Source organism: Heptranchias perlo, chromosome 32 (assembly GCF_035084215.1).
Source record: "Heptranchias perlo isolate sHepPer1 chromosome 32, sHepPer1.hap1, whole genome shotgun sequence".
In the NCBI taxonomy this organism is placed as follows: domain Eukaryota; kingdom Metazoa; phylum Chordata; class Chondrichthyes; order Hexanchiformes; family Hexanchidae; genus Heptranchias; species Heptranchias perlo.
This window is the reverse complement of record NC_090356.1, coordinates 28,777,291-28,793,245: the sequence shown is the minus strand read 5'-3', so window position 1 is coordinate 28,793,245 and position 15,955 is coordinate 28,777,291. Positions and strand designations below refer to the sequence as shown.

Genomic DNA, 15,955 nt, shown 5'->3' with positions numbered 1-15,955 from the left:
TGACGAAACTGAAAGGATTTTGTCCGCTATTGACTGAGTGGCAGTCCCTTTAATCCAAACTAGCCGCAGTCAGAATTATGTCCTTAGTCCAACCCTGTACCAGTGGTGCAAAGTTTGATTTGGTTATCTCTGAGCAAATTGGACTAATTTGATAGCTCTTTCAAAGAGCCAGCACAGGCACAATGGGCCAAATGGCCTCCTGTGTTGTACCTACTATGATATATATGATACCATGATTTGCTTGAGGGAGGAACCAAGCCACACATTTCAAATATAAGCATTCTGTGTGATTGGATCAGCGTGTGACTGGCAGATATTTAAATCTAGTAAACCCTGCAAATAGTTCCAGGAATATTTAAGCAGGTTGAATTGCTCAGGACATTGGGATCTTCAGAGAGATAGATTAAGCCAGTATACCGCTGGAGCTGGAAAGAATAAGAAATAATTGTGTACAAAATAATAGCTTAGCATAGAGATTGCATTCAGTTACTGTTTTCTTTAAAGCAGTTGGTTGTGTGTGTGTCTTTTCTCCAAGGTTTGTGCAGATCTTGCATCGAAGTTACAGCAGCTGATCGGGAGAACCCCAAGGAGATTCGCCCCCAAAATAATGCTTTTGTTGTTCATTCTCAGGATATGGTCGTCACTGACAAGGCCGGCATTTATTGCCCATCCCTAGTACAATGGAGTGGTTTGCTAGACCACTTCAGAGGGCAGTTAAGTGTCAACCATGGTGGTGTGGGACTGGAGTCACATGTAGGGCGGACCGGGTAACGACGGCAGGTTCCTTCCGTACACGACATCAGTGAACCAGTTGGGTTTTTACGACAATCCGACAGTTTCATGGTCACTTTTACTGATACCAGCTTTTTTTTAACACTGAATTCAAATTCTCAAACTGTCATGGTGAGATTTGAATTCATGTTCTCTTGATTACTAGTCCAGTAGCATAACAACTACACTACCGTACCCCTGTTAAATTTGCTTGAGCTACCTTGGATATCCTGCAACGGATTCACTTTCCACCCCCCGCACTGTTACCTCTGGGGTCCCCCAAGGATCTATCCTTGGCCCCCTCCTATGTCATCTACATGCTGCCGCTCGGCAACATCATCTGAAGACATCATGTCAGGTTCCACATATACGCTGATGACACCCAGCTCTACCTCACCACCACCTCTCTGGACCCCTCCACTGCCTCTGTGATGTCAGGCTGCTTGTCCGACATCCAGTCCTGGGTGAGCCACAATTTCCTTCAATTAAACATTCAGAGGACCGAAGTCATTGTCTTCGGTCCTCGCCACAAACTACATTCCGTCGCCACCGATTCCATTATCCCCCTGCCCACTTTCTCAGGCTGAGCCAGACCATTTGCAACCTCAGCATCCTATTTGACCCTGAGCTGAACTTCCAACCCCATATCCTCTCATCACCAAGACCGCCTACTTCCACCTCTGTGCCTCAGCTTATCTGCTGCTGCAACCCTCGTCCATGCTTTTGATACTTCCATACTCGACTATTCCAATGCTCTCCTGGCCGGCCTCCCATCTTCCACCCTCCATAAACTTAAGCTCATCCAAAACTCTGCTGCCCATATCCTAACTCGCACCAAGTCCACTCACCCATTACCCCTGTGCTCGCTGACCTACATTGGCTCCCAGTCCCTCAACATCTCGTAGTTAAATCCCTCCATGGCCTCGCCCCTCCCTATCTCTGTAATCTCCTACAGCCTTACAACCCTCGAAGAAATCTGCATTGCTCCAACTCTGGTCTCTTGTGCATCGCCGAGTTCCTTCGCCCCATCATTGGCGGCCGTGCCTTCAGCTGTCTAGGCCCCAAGCACTGGAATTGCCTCCTTAAACCTCTCTGCCTCTCTACCTCTCTCTCCTCTAAGATGCTCCGTAAAACCTACCTCTTTGACCAAGCTTTTAGTCACCTGTCCTAATATCTCCTTCTTTGGCTTGGTGTCAATTTGTGTCTGATTATGCTCCTGTGCAGCGCCTTGGGACATTTTGCTACATTAAAGGTGTTATATAAATGCAAGTTCTTGATGGACATTTGGAACTCATATAGCACTTCTCTGAGACTGAGATAGATAGATTTTTGGACTCTAGGAGAATCAAGGAATATGGGGACCAGGCAGGAAAGTGGAGTTGAGGTCAAAGATCAACCATGATCAGATTGAATGGCGGGGCAGGCTCGATGGGCCGTATGGCCTACTCCTGCTCCTATTTCTTATGTTTTTACAATTGCGAGAGATAATAATAGGTGTGCTCGGAGACAGAACAGAGAACAAGGAAGGCAGGATTCTGAGGCAGTACAACAGTTTGAGATTGAGCAGGTCTGTGGATGACATAAAGAATAGGCCTCCAAGAGTTGCATACAGGCAGAAGCACAGGAATCTATAGGCGATCCGCAAATCAGCACCAATCCCGGACCAGTGAAAGGAGAAGGACCCCCACCCCAACAAAGCAGGCCTCAAAGTGCAATCGTCCATCTGTTGTGTTCTGCCCTAGGTCAGGTCCTAACTCAAGTCTCACACATGAGAGTCTTGAGCTACTTACTAGCTGAGGTGATTTCCCATTGCCTTCCTTATGGTTTTCATCTTCAGAATACCTGCTCCCAGGTGTGCTGCAACTTACTTAGGCTTGGGGAGGGTCACTCGCACCCATTGGATGCCTGTACCCTCGTTGGGCATCGCCCCAGTATTCAGAGCCAAGCTCGCCGGGGCTGACTGGAGTGGGTACCGAACCCAACCCTTCTGACCCAGAGGCAGGAATACTACCACTGAGTCAAAGGCTCACTCCTCCACAGTGCAACGGGACAGGTTATTTCTGGCACACAGGCAGAGGTATCGATGTCTGCAATAGACAGAGGTGGGCGGCCAGCACAACCTTAATTAGATCTTCAGCAGACACCCCAGGAAGCTATCAGACCTGTTCTTTCCAGTACTACATCACATAGGAAGGAGTGTTACAGGAGAAAGACAACCAGTCAACATGCAGAGTGAGGGGGACGCACAGCATTGTATCATGTTAAACAAGAGCTACACCTTCGCTGTTACTTTCATAATGACGCAACATTTCACCTTAAACTTTGTTTCACGGAAAGGTGTTTTATAAATCTTCCTTCCTCCAATATCCTTATTCAAGGCTCTCCTAGTGTCCTGGTCAACATTCCTCTCTCAACCAACAGCAGATTAACTGGTCATTACCTCATTACAGTTTGTGGGATCTTGCTGTGGGCAAAATGCTTGCCTCGTTTCCTGACGTAAGTCACTGCACTTTACAGTTATTCATTATATATGAAGTTGTTTTAGATATTTCTGACAGATGTATATAAATACAACACATTCTTACATTATGTTAAAACTGCATTAGAATGTCTGAAATATCAAAAATACTGACAAATGTCACCTTCACACCTCACCTGTCATTTACCAGGTGCTGGTAAAACTCAAACAAAAATTACCAAATGTCTGGATATATTCCCGGCTTAAATAGTGTGTTACTCAAGGTGCCAGCCATGGCTCACTGGGTAGCACTCGCACCTGAGTCAGAAGGTTGTGGATTTAAGTCCCACTCCACAGACTCGAGCACAAGCTCTGGGCTGACACTCCAGTGCTGCACTGTCGGGGGTGCTGTCTTTCAGATGAGATGTTAATCTGAGGCCCACTCAGGTGGACGTAAAAGATGTCATAGCACTATTTTGAAGAGGGAGGGGGGGATTCTCCCTGGTGTCCTGGCCAATATTTATCCCTCAACCAACATCACGAAAAACAGATCACCTGGCCATTTATCTCATTGCTGTTTATGGGACCTTGCTGTGGGCAAATTGCCCTATTTCCTACATTACAACAGTTGCTACACTTCAAAAGTACTTCATAAAGCATTTTGGGACATCCTGACGGTGTGAAAAGTCTTTCCTTTTTTAAATAATCTTCACTGAGTTGTGATGTGGTGTGGAGTGAGACAAAACTTAATCATATAACTGAAATATCACTCTCCTTATTTAAGCTAATTTCAGTTTTTGTTTAAATGCGGAATCTTAAAAGTCCAATGTACTTATTCCAGCATGAAAAGAGTTAATGCAAATTGTGAGAGGAAGTCCAGCCCCTCCCCCAGAGGGGATTGGTGGTTCCAAACCCGGAACACGCCCACTGCCTCGCACTTTGCCGATCTCCTTTAATTGGTTGAGCCCATCAATCAGGGAGGGACAGCTTTCAATCAGGGGCGCTTGGTGCTGCCTCACGTTGTGCAACAGCGCGCAATATCGGAAGGGGAAACCAAGAGCGGCAGAGTGCTGCTCTCCAAACAACCATAGAGAAAACACGGGGACAGAGAGCGGAGAGAGCAAAAATGGTAGGGAAGGATTTTTGATCCTTGGGTCGAAATATGAAAGTGTTTTTGCAGATGTTGTGAAGAGTTTGGGCGAGTGGTGCGGAAATCGTGTCAAAGGTTCATCAGCATTGGGAAATAATTCCCTCCCTCATGATCTTAACGGAGTAACACTGTTCCTCTCGTGGTGTAGACCCGTTTTATTTAATCCGGGAGAATGAGCCTGTTTATTTGGGGGGGAAACTAGTCGAAAGTGATGAGCCTAATTTGAGTGACCCGGTGTTGCAGTTTCCAGTTTAATTCAATGTTAATTTCACTTTGTAATGTCAGTTTTCGAAGCAGTTTCCCCACACATGGGGAGACAGGGTCAGAAACAGCTTTCAATTCTGCCAAGCCGGATCTGGGTTGTGTGAAATCTGACTGTATGTGGTGTGTTATTTTTCGAATAATATAAAAACCCTCGCCTCCCCTTCTCGGTACAGCTGACTGACATTCGACTGTGGGATAAATATTGTGTCTCACTATTCCCAGATGTGAACTCTGCAGCTAAGAGCCGAGCTGTAAACAAGTTATACACGTACTTCAGAACAGGTTAAATGAGCCCCAATCGACTGGAAAAAAACAGAACCAAATACCGGGCTGTTCCATTTTTTATATATATAGTGAGTGAAGTTTTAAATAAGTCCTTGCCCCGCAACAATGTAATATTATTTTCACTGAACTAATAGAAATATATTTCCCCTTCCCTCCGATTAGAAGTGGAACAGGTAGAGCAGTTCGCACTATAACCCCTCGTGTCTCCGATGATTAGTGTGTTTCTGTTTGGTGTTCCTCTATGGGATCTTTTTGTTAGCCGTTCGCATACGGTGGAAGTGAAATCTATGGAATCGACCCTCTTCCCCAAAAAAACCTGACTGCAGCACCCTTGGAAAGGGCAGGGCAACGGGTAGTTGATCCTGCTCCTTGTATTCAATCGTTTGCCGTTGAAAGAATTGTATGTTGCTAAATTGGATTATATTCCACAGGGGCAGGGCGGCAGTTCTGTTTGATATACATCAGGTGTAGTGTTTGTGTTTTTGTAGTCCTAATAAATAAAACTTTAAAAATGTTACAGCCTCCATCCTGCCTTCTTTCAAATAGTTGTGCCGATTTACTTAGACTTGCTAGTTAACTAGAGAGAGAGAGAGCGAGAGGTTGGTAATTGGATGGTCTCTGAATTGGTGATTGAAATGAACAATGTTCGTTTCTAAGCATGGGTCAGTGTCCGAGAGGACAAGGCAAGTTACAAAATCCTGCCCAGATAAACAATACACAGCATCTTCATTACACTGAGATATCATTGTAACATTTCGGCCTGGACTCCACACAACCCCGTTTTAAAGGATGCTTATAAATATTTCAGATGTTCTTTATCAAAGAGTCAGGTGAATTTGTCCATCTGTTGGAGTAAGATTGTACAATACAGGCTGTAACTAAAGCTGTGGGACAAATGGTGTCTTCCACTATTTAAAGCAACTCTGACTTCTGTTTACATTACAGGTATAAATGTAGTTCAAGTTTCTTTCGGGGGGGGAACCTCTGGATTATTTTAGATGTTTTGAATTGCCGTAAGGTGGAAACTACAGTGACACAGGACAGAATTCTCGATCCATAGGGGCAATATCACAGTGGGCAGCACACTCTCCTGAGTCAGAAAGTTGTGGGTTCAAGTCTCAATCCAGAGGACTAGAGCACATAATCCAGGCTGACACATCACCTGAGGGAGTGCTGCACTGTCGGAGGTGCCGTCTTTTGGATGAGACCTTAAACTAAAGCCCCGTCCGCCCCCCTCGGGTGGATGACACTATTCGAAGACGAGCAGGGGAGTTCTCCCAGGTGCCCTGGCCACTGTCAACCAACAGTCATGTATCTGATTGCTGTGTGCAAATTGACCGCTGCATTTCCTACATCACAACACTGACTATACTTCAAAAGTACTCAATTGGCTGTAAGGTGCTTTTAACCCTCCTGTGGAAACAGCTGCATCAGCAACTTGGACCAGCTCCTGCTGTCAAACTGAGACCACACAAAGTTGGGAATTGTTTTTTTAGGCAGTGACATAAAAACTGTAATTTAATCATGGGGATGAAATAGCTGTTACCAATCTCTCCTGGTTCAGTGTAATAGTTTGAGCTCATTGGTGGCCATTTATTAGATGACCTTGTGATCATTCCCAGATATCCACTTTTCTCTTGATTCAGCTTCAGACTAAGCTTCTAAAGCTGTGCAGTCTTGGTGCAATTTTTTAAATTTGTTCTTAGGGTGTGAGCGTTGCTGGCAAGGCCACATTCATTGCCGATTCCTAGTTTCCCTGAGAGAGTAATGGGTCCACTTCAGAGTCAACTGTATCATGTAGGACGGGAGTCACGTGTAGGCCAGCCCGGGTAGTGGCAGTAGGTTCCCTTTGCTGAAGGACTTCAGTGAAGCAGTTGGATTCTCTTTCTTGTACAACAATCTGTTAGCTTTTGTGGCTACCATCGGTGTTCCATGGCTGCAGTGTTTGCTATTGAACTGCTAAAGATAGAACTTACTATCTAAAGTAGAACTTTTATTCGATTGCAAGGTCAAAAAAATAAAATGGGCAGAGTTGAGTTTGTAAACTGGAACAGTGAAGCAGGCAGCCCACATCCTTTTTACTGTGCAGGTCAGTACGACACACAGGACTGGGTCTCTTGCACGTTGCAGTGATGATATGGTAACTCACTAGATGCCTTTCCTCTGGTCCCCCGGGGCGGTGTGTTGTGTAGCAAATGGCCGCTTTTTGTTCTTGGCCATGAGTAGACTCTGCCCTCAGCCCACTATGTAGACCTGTACTGCTGCTTTGAACAGTGCTGGCCTTCACCTGACTTCCACCCCTAGAAGGACAAGGACAGCAGGTAAATGGGAACACCATCTCCTCCGAGTTACCCTCCTAGTCACACACCATCCCGACTTGGACACATATCGCCGTTCCTTCATCGTTACTGGGTTAATATCCTGGAATTCCCTACCTAACAGCACCGTTGGGAGCACCTTCACCACGCGGGACTGCAGTGGTTTCAGAAGAAGGCCCATCACCACTGAGGGATAGGCAATAAATGCCAGCCTTGCCAGTGGTGCCCACATCCCAAAATTATTTAATTTTTTTAAATTCTGGTGCCAGCTTTCAAATTTCTAGATTTACTGAATCCAATTTCATAACTTGTCAAGGCAGGAATCTAATTCGCACTCTCTGATTGCTGATACAATAACCCTACCCTCTATTTCCCAAGATAATGCACGTACACAGGCTGCAGGTACAGTCTTGGATTTAGTGCCTTGTTTATTGTTGAAGCATGTAGACCTCTTCTGTAAACCTGACAGCCGTGTTCTTGCTAGCTCACATTCAGCAGTCTCGAGCTGACAGTTAGAGAACAAATAGTCACTCCTGCCCTTGACCGTTCCGATCATGCTGAATTGTGGTTTTCCTCCTACTGTGTTATGCCCCAGAACTTTGCTTCGATTGCAAGGTCAAAAGCTCAACTCTGCCCATTTTTTGTGAACTGGAACAGTGAAGCAGGCAGCCCACATCCTCCTTACTGCGCAGGTCAGGACTGGGCCTCTTGCTCGTTGCAGTGACGATATGACAGCTCGCTAGGTGCATTTCCTCAGGTCCTCGAGGGGCAGAGTGTTGATTTGTAGCAAGTGGCCACTGTTTGCTCTTGGCCATGAGTAGACTCGGCCCACCCATGTAGACCTGTAATGCTGCTTTTTACAGTGCTGGCTGCTACAGACCTTCCCGTGTCTGTTTGTGTAGAAGCAAATGTTGTGACTGTAACACTATCATCTGTTCATGCATGACCTTGCACGCATACAGTTACTTCATTGTCATTTCCAGTGCTCTGACCTCACCTGTAATGTAACCTGGGATTAATCTGAGCACTTAGATATTCAGTATATAAATAGGGCATCAGAACCAAGTCTGAGGTTGGTCTTGACTGAGAGTTTTGGGAAGTTGACCGGAGTTGGTATTTCAAACAGGTATTGGATGTAATGTTCAAAACCAAGCTCCATTTACAACACAGTGGAAGTATCAATCTCCCAGTCCTCTGAATCTTTAAGGTGAATGTGTACCTTGTCCACTATAAAAATGCAGCAGATCACAGATGAGGAAAGCCATTCATCTCATCTTAATTCAGTCATACAGACCCCCTATTGCAGCATCCAGTTGTTTCTCCAGTGATTCCAGGATTTTGCCTCCACTACCCTTGACAGTCCATCACTCTGCGTGAAAAGGATCTTGTGACATTGGTTTAAGTTTGCTTTTTACTAGCTTTTAACCTGTGGCCCCTTGTTCTGTATGTGCAGTTTAGTTTGGAGTAAAATTCCAGGTTTAACTTTTTTTCCAAAGGTTGGGGGGCGGGAAACTGCAAATGCTGGAAATCTGAAGTAGAAAGAAAATGCTGGAAGAACACAGCAAGTCAGTCAGCATCTGAAAAGGGAAAAGGTAGCTTCATGTTTTAGGCTTGTACCCTTTATCAAACTGAATCCTATATTAAGTAGATCTTAATCATTCTATGGTCGCTATCACCCAGGAGTGCCAGGATTTCTATTTCCTATCTGTTCTGAGGGTCACTTATTGCCAGGTCAAAATGTACGCTGCCTCTCAATTGTTTCCCTTGTGTGCTGGATCATGGAACATTCATGTATTATGTTTGTTTACCAGCTCAGATTCTGAACTACTTGATTTTTTTTCCAATTTATCTTGGGTTAACTTTCCTGTATCTTTACACCCTTCATATCTCTCCATAAGAGTCTGTAGCCTCCCTTGGTGTTGGCCTTGTGTTTCATATTAAAGATGTTTAACTAGATAATTCATTGATCAACTTTTTCAACCACCCAGGTGTCCCTCTGTCACATCCTGTTTTCTCCACTGTTTCTGAATACACAATTCCCCTTTTTTAAGTTGCATTCATTACCATGTTTTGAATATCCCTACTGCATTGTAGTTCCCTGCAGTCACAACAGCTTCAATTTCTGGCATCTTACTCCGAATATTTCTAGCATTCATGTATATACACTCCCACAATGCTGTTGGGAAGGGAGTTCCAGGATTTTGACCCAGTGATTTTGAAGGAACGGCGATATATGTCCAAGTCAGGATGGTGTGTGACTTAGGGGAACGTGCAGGTGATGGTGGAGGCCGTGGGTTTGGGAGATGCTGTCGAAGAAGCCTTGGCAAGTTGCTGCAATGCATCCTGTAATTAGTACACTGTTGTAAACAATTTTACAACACCAAGTTATAGTCCAACAATTTTATTTTTAATCCCACAAGCTTTCGGAGGCTTCCCCCTTCCTCAGGTGGTGTGGGAATTAATACACTGTGCCAGTGGTGGTGGGAGTGGGTGTTTAAGGTGCTGGATGGGCTGCCAATCACGCTGACTGCTTTGCCCTGGATGATGTTGCAGCTGCACCAATCCAGGCAAGTGGAGAGTATTCAAAACACTCCTGACTCATGCCTTGTCGGTGCTGGAAAGGCTTTGGGGAGTCAAGTTGACCAGAATAAAGATGGTTGAGAGGTTTTTGTTTGTGGTGTGAGTTCTGTATTAGAAAAGATGGGAACAGTGCATGTGATAGGCTAGGGAATATCTTCTCACTTAAGAGGATAGTGAACAAATCAAAACTTTTTTTAGTCATTTTGAAGCTGCCAACATTGGCTGATCCATTTGCCTGAAGCTACCGTGTTCACAAAAAAAACAATCCTCCTTAGTGCTTCTAATGCATTTGACTTTGAAGTGATAAAAGTATCTTTGGTTTAGTTTTATGTGTTGACCCAGTATTCCCTCACCCATGACAATTTTATTGTTTATGGCAGTTGCTGGTAGTCTGGTATGATTCGGCTACAATATCGGTTAAAAGTTCCTGTCAAAGATAGTGACTTGCAGAAGTCTGGCTAGCCACTTCAATTAGAGACCATACACTGAGAATCAGAGCCTTCTGTCACTATTATAAATGGATATTTGTAAGCCCGATTTTCTCTGATGCATCTGGATTGGAGCCAGATGTAGTTTAATGAGAATATTAGGGGAAAGGATGGGTTGGGGGAGATGACATGACTTATTGTAAATCATAATGACAGTTTAGGATTTAATCCAGTTATGTATTATCAAATCTACTAAATATGGATTCCCAAATGTCATATAGCACACAGAATTCATTCATTGCTTTCTTCAACTTTCTCTCCTTCCCTTTATTTGAGAACATGTTAACTTGGCGGGCGGTGGCGGCGGGGTGGAGAGGAGAGAGAGAGAGAGAGATTTTTATTAATTTTAAGAAACTCTGGTGAAGAACCAAGGGCTATAGTGAGAAAAGAGTTGAGGTAAATCATGCAGTAGTGATTAGATGACACCAAACTTGTTTTTAAAAGCCTGTAGATCAAAGAACGAACTAACTTGCATTTATATAGCTCCTTTCACTACCTCAGGACGTCCCAAAGCGCTTTGCAGCCAATGAAGTACTTTTGAAGTGTCACTTGTAATATGGGAAAAGTGGCAGCCAATTTGCGCACAGCAAGGTCCCATAAACATCAATGTGATAATGACCAGATAATTTTTTTGTTAGTGATGTTGATTGAGTGGTAAATATTGGTCAGGACACAAGGGAGAGCTCCCCTGCTCTTCGAATAATGCCGTAGATCTTTTGTGTCCACCTGAGATGGCAGATGGGGCCTCTGTTTGTTTCATGTCTCATCGGAAAGACGGCACCTCCAACGGTGCAGCATTCCCTCAGTACTGCACTGAGCATCAGCCTGGATTATGTGCTCAAGTCCCTGGAGTGGGACTTGATCCCACAACCTCCTTTCTCAGAGGTGAGAGTGTGGACACCTGAGCTATGGTTGATACTTAAAATAGGAGAAAAATCCTTGATTATTTCCCACCCGCCCCCCCCCCCCCCCCCCCAAAAAAAATATAACCCAGGGTGCAGAAAGCAATCGTAGTGCCCAGTCTACTGGATTGCTCTCGCGTCTGTTATTCAGAGCATTGTTAAAGATCTGGGAGTAAGGCACTGGCAGCCATGTTGGCCAAGAATATGGCATGTCAGCAGAAGAAATGTTTCTCCTCTTGTTTTGTGGGGCAGAGTTAGGGACCAGGTTGTAACATGCAGGGGTCACCATGAAACAGTCATTCTAATACAGAATTGGAACACTGTGATTAATTGTGACAGTGTAGAACTCTTTCAGTTTTGTGTTGGAAAGGAATATATTGGAGCCCATTCATTATCAGTGTGATATTTCATTTGCCATCCTAAACTTCTTGGGGGATGTGCTGAAGTTGGATTCATCTAGAAACTTAAGGGCTCTTTCATACTGTAAACTGGCTAGACACCATTTCCTCTAGTGTTAAATCACAAGTAATAAAATACAGTACTGGAAGAAATGGGTGACAGGTTCTACTGGCATTGTATTTGGGAGGTTCATATTGTTATGTCCAAATAAACTACTCAAATTGGTGTGGTAATAACTAGCTGCCGTTATTTCCAGACCCTCCAGAACATTCCATCAAAGAATAACAAAGCAATACAAGAGAAGACTGTAGGAGTGTCAATTGCTATAATGTGCTTACTCCCATCAGGGGGACATCTAATGTTCAGTTAACAACATGCAATCATATCACATATCAATGACCCCATCAGCTGGCATTCTCTCTTCTCTGCGTTCCCCCCCCCCCAACCCCTACTAATTGGAGGTCTCTCCTCTTGTTTGCTGATCTCTCTTCACATTTATTGCTCTTCAGATCAAAGAAGATTTTTTTTCCCTAACTAGACAAGAAAGCACTCTGGGCTCATAAAACCCCCAGTAGAAGCAATCTTTTGTGCTCACAAAGCAGTCAGCACTGGTCACTGCAGCATGTGTTGCACCTACTTTTCCACCTGAAAAAGTTGGTCTTATTTTAACCCTTCCCTTCATGTATTGCCATTAACTACTAAAATGGGTGGCAACAATTTATCCCAGTCAGGGTGGTGTTTGCATCTGCATTGACCTTCAGTTTATCTTCGATGAGAAAGAAAAGCAATAACTATCGAAAGCTACTGAACCAAAAGTAAAATTTTCATGTTTTGCATTTCAATCCAGATTTGTATGACCTTTTTTTAAAGTTAGGGATGGATTTGTGGATCGTTGTGCTTCCGCATTCTACAATCACTAACAAAAGAAATGATGGATTCTAAAACTATGGACTGATATCATTTGAGTAGTTCTAGTGAATGAAAGTGGCCTTTAGTGTGATCTGTACCTGAAGGATGCCAAGGCCATGGAGAAAGTGCAGAGGAGATTTACTGGAATGGTGCCAGGGATGAAAGACTTCAGTTATGTGGAGAGACTGGAGAAGCTGGGATTGCTCTCCTCCTTTTAGAGCAGAGAAGGTTAGTGAAGATTTAATAGAGGTGTTCAAAATTGAGGGGTTTTGATAGAGCAGATGGGGAGAAACTGTTTTCACTGGCAGATGGGTTGGTAACCAAAAGGAACAGATTTAAAATAATTGGCAAAAGAACCAGAGGGAAGATGTGGAGAATTTTTTTTAATGCAGCGAGTTATGATCTGGATTGCACTGCCTGAAAGGGTGGTGGAAACAGATTTAATCGGAACTTTCAAAAGGGAATTGGATATATACTTGAAATGGAAAAATTGCAGGGCTCTGGGGAGATATTGTTTTGGGGGTGGGAGGAGATGGTGGAACTAATTGGATAGCTTTCAAAGACCAGATACAATGGACCAAGTTAACTATACCTGCCCCCATTTGATTGGAAATTTCTTGCATTGATATTTGACTGCCTGGATGAGGACAGTTTGGCCGTAACAATATTTGTGTCCTATTAGTAGGACTGCAGAATTTTACAAAAGGAAAGTTGTCAAATTGTCGAGAGTCTAAAGCATTGAGAGAGGCGACCGTACACCCCTCTGATCTGACGTGACCACTGCCTGTTTTTCTCTAGCTCTTTGCTTAAGGTGGTCTTCCTTTTCCTGGTCGTTCTGCCTCTCATCCTTTTTCAAAAGCATCATACATCCCTCTCCCTGACTTCCCTTCTGTTTTCCTCCTTATTTTTGGTCATTAGTTAATATTTAAAACTATGAAGTATTCTTAAAAATAATAAGGGAGCTCCTGAGATGTGACTGTTATAACTTTTTATATCTAGAATTTGTTTTGAGACATTATTGAAAGAGGAAAATGAAACAAGGGCAGTATTTACAAGTAATGGATTATTAATCAATGAGGATGAGTCAATGCACAGCATTTGAGATGTCTGCAGGATCAGATAGATACAAGCTGTGGCATTTGGAGTTTCTTGGCACAGTCGCAAATGTCTTGATGATTTGTATTCTGGAAGATGAGGCAGTTTATCAGGCTTCGTCTGGGAAACAGGGTGGAATATTTAGGCAGGCTTTGAATTATCTGCCACCAATTGCAGGCCTTTGGACAAAGCTGTAATTCACTCTGTTACAGTTGTGCTGGAGGAGGTGACTGGGTTGGGGGGGAGGGGAGACCATTGAACTATTTGTTGGGATGACTTGCATATACCTTGGGGAAAGAGGCCCGGATTGATTGGCTGTAACTTTTCAGCACAAGATATGCAAGAACCCCAGGAGCAGCAAGCCAGGCTCCCAGCAATAAGTCTCTTTGTCGTCGCCACTTCAAAACAAGCACCAGCCTAGAGATGCATGTTCTGGAGGGTCTTGGTGATTTTTAGAACAGGGATCACAGGTGCAGCATAGGGAGAGCTGCTGGTTGAAGGAGGGCTGGCTGCTGTTGAGTTGAGGCCTAACAGTGACATAGGCCTTACTGATGCCAATCATGATTCCAACCTCATAGGGCCAACTATATAATGAAGGATGCTTCAGGAGCACAGGTGGGTGCACCAGACACTTGAGAGCCCAGTGCAAGCAGTTGGTACATTCTTGGGTGAGGTACTCTGGAGTCTGCTGTTAAGCAGCATCAGTGGTATCTGTAAGGGAAACATCAGACATGCAAGGTTCATGCATAGTTGCAGCATCTCTCTTGTGTTCCTTCTGATGTTGAGGTATTTGAGATCCAAACTCCAAGATTCAATAATAGTCGGCTTCAATGCACTTGGAGATTGTTCCCTGCAGTCTGTGAGGAATTACAAGATCTTGTGGGAGTGCAGTGGCCATGTGAGAACTCGGCCTCCAGCAGGGACATGCAGGTAGAAGCACTGGAGCGGTGAGTGGCTCTCAAGTCACCAAAAGTCACCCTCTGCAGCTGGCTCCAGAGAGGCCCACCCCCTGCAAAAGCGAGCTAGCACCTGTCTGGTACAGGGTCAAGCTGTTCCTGGTGCACACAGGATGTTCTGGGCCTGCCACACATGGAGGTAATCGGGCAAGCAGTCTTGGCAAACCTCTTGGGCACCTGCCACACCTAATCCTTGCAATATTGTATCACAACAGTAGTGGAGTGAAGAAAAAAACTTGCATTTATATAGTGCCTTTCACAATCTCAGGACATCCCAAAGCGCTTTACAGCCAATGAAGTACTTTTGAAATGTAGTCACTGTTGTAACGTAGGAAACAAGAGAACCAATTTGCACACAGCAAGATCCCACACAGCAATGAGATAATGACCAGATCATCTATTTTTAGTGATGTTGGTTGAGGGATAAATATTGGCCAGGACACCAGGGAGAACTCCCCTGATCTCCGAGAGTGCTATGGGATCTTTTACTTCCACATGAGAGGGCAGATGGGGCCTTGGATTAACGATTCATCCAAAAGACGGCACCTTTTGACAGTTTAGCACTCCCTCAGTTGTTGCATTTGTACTAGCCCCCCTTCACCACATAATGTCGTCCTGCCCCCGTCCCCCCCACTACTTGCCTTTTCCTGTGTTATGGCTTTTGGCTGCTTATCTGGAAACACGCACAGTGGCATCACGAGCTGTGGTTCAAGCAGATAACCCACATCACCACTACACACCACGATAAGTGTTACAAAATGAACGTCGTGGGAACTGCTTTTGCATGCAGTGATTGGATGGTGTTCAAAGACCATTTGGATGTTCATCTGATCTTTTCCTGTTGGATGTCACAGGATGTTTGTTCATGATTCTACCTCGTATTGTTGGAATGCCATGTTTAGCAAAAATATGCACTGATGCTGATTTTAATGTAGTCACTAATATGCCAAAATATGACCTGGGCAACCAGTGGGGAACTGGAAACTAATCCTTGCCAAGTCTCCTGGATGGAGCCTGTGGCCAAAACCAAAAGTGCCACTGTCACCGACCACTGCTGGTGTTGTTCTTGGTTATGGATCTGGCTCTGGGTGGGTTGGTGGAGGGGGGTGATTATGGGGCTTCTCTGCTGATGTGTAGCCTCCTCATGCATTTCCCCTCTTTGAGGTTCAGCTAAGTAAGGCGGGCATTGCAGTTGTGGATCATTCTGGTCCTCTTCCTAAGATCTGAATTCCTTCTTGTTCTGCACCTGCTCCTCCTCAAACATTGTGGGATTTGCTGATATCCCCATGCTGCTGCTTGGACTGAAAGTCAAGTTCTTTACCATGCCGCCCCCTACTTTGCTCCGTTCTGGACCTCTGTGACCATTGCCGCTGCCTCAGT

General features: G+C 44.5%; 1 protein-coding gene across 1 annotated transcript in view; it reads left to right on the top strand.

The window, feature by feature from the left end:
* Window positions 1-4,274: 4,274 nt before the first annotated feature.
* LOC137301209 (endothelin-converting enzyme 1-like) overlaps window positions 4,275-15,955 on the top strand; it is a 220,232-nt gene continuing 208,551 nt past the window's right edge. Inside the window, exon 1 of the mRNA XM_067970678.1 lies at window positions 4,275-4,358. Within this exon, the coding sequence (XP_067826779.1) occupies window positions 4,356-4,358 (3 nt within the window). The 5' untranslated portion in view covers window positions 4,275-4,355. The remainder of the gene's footprint in view (window positions 4,359-15,955) is intronic.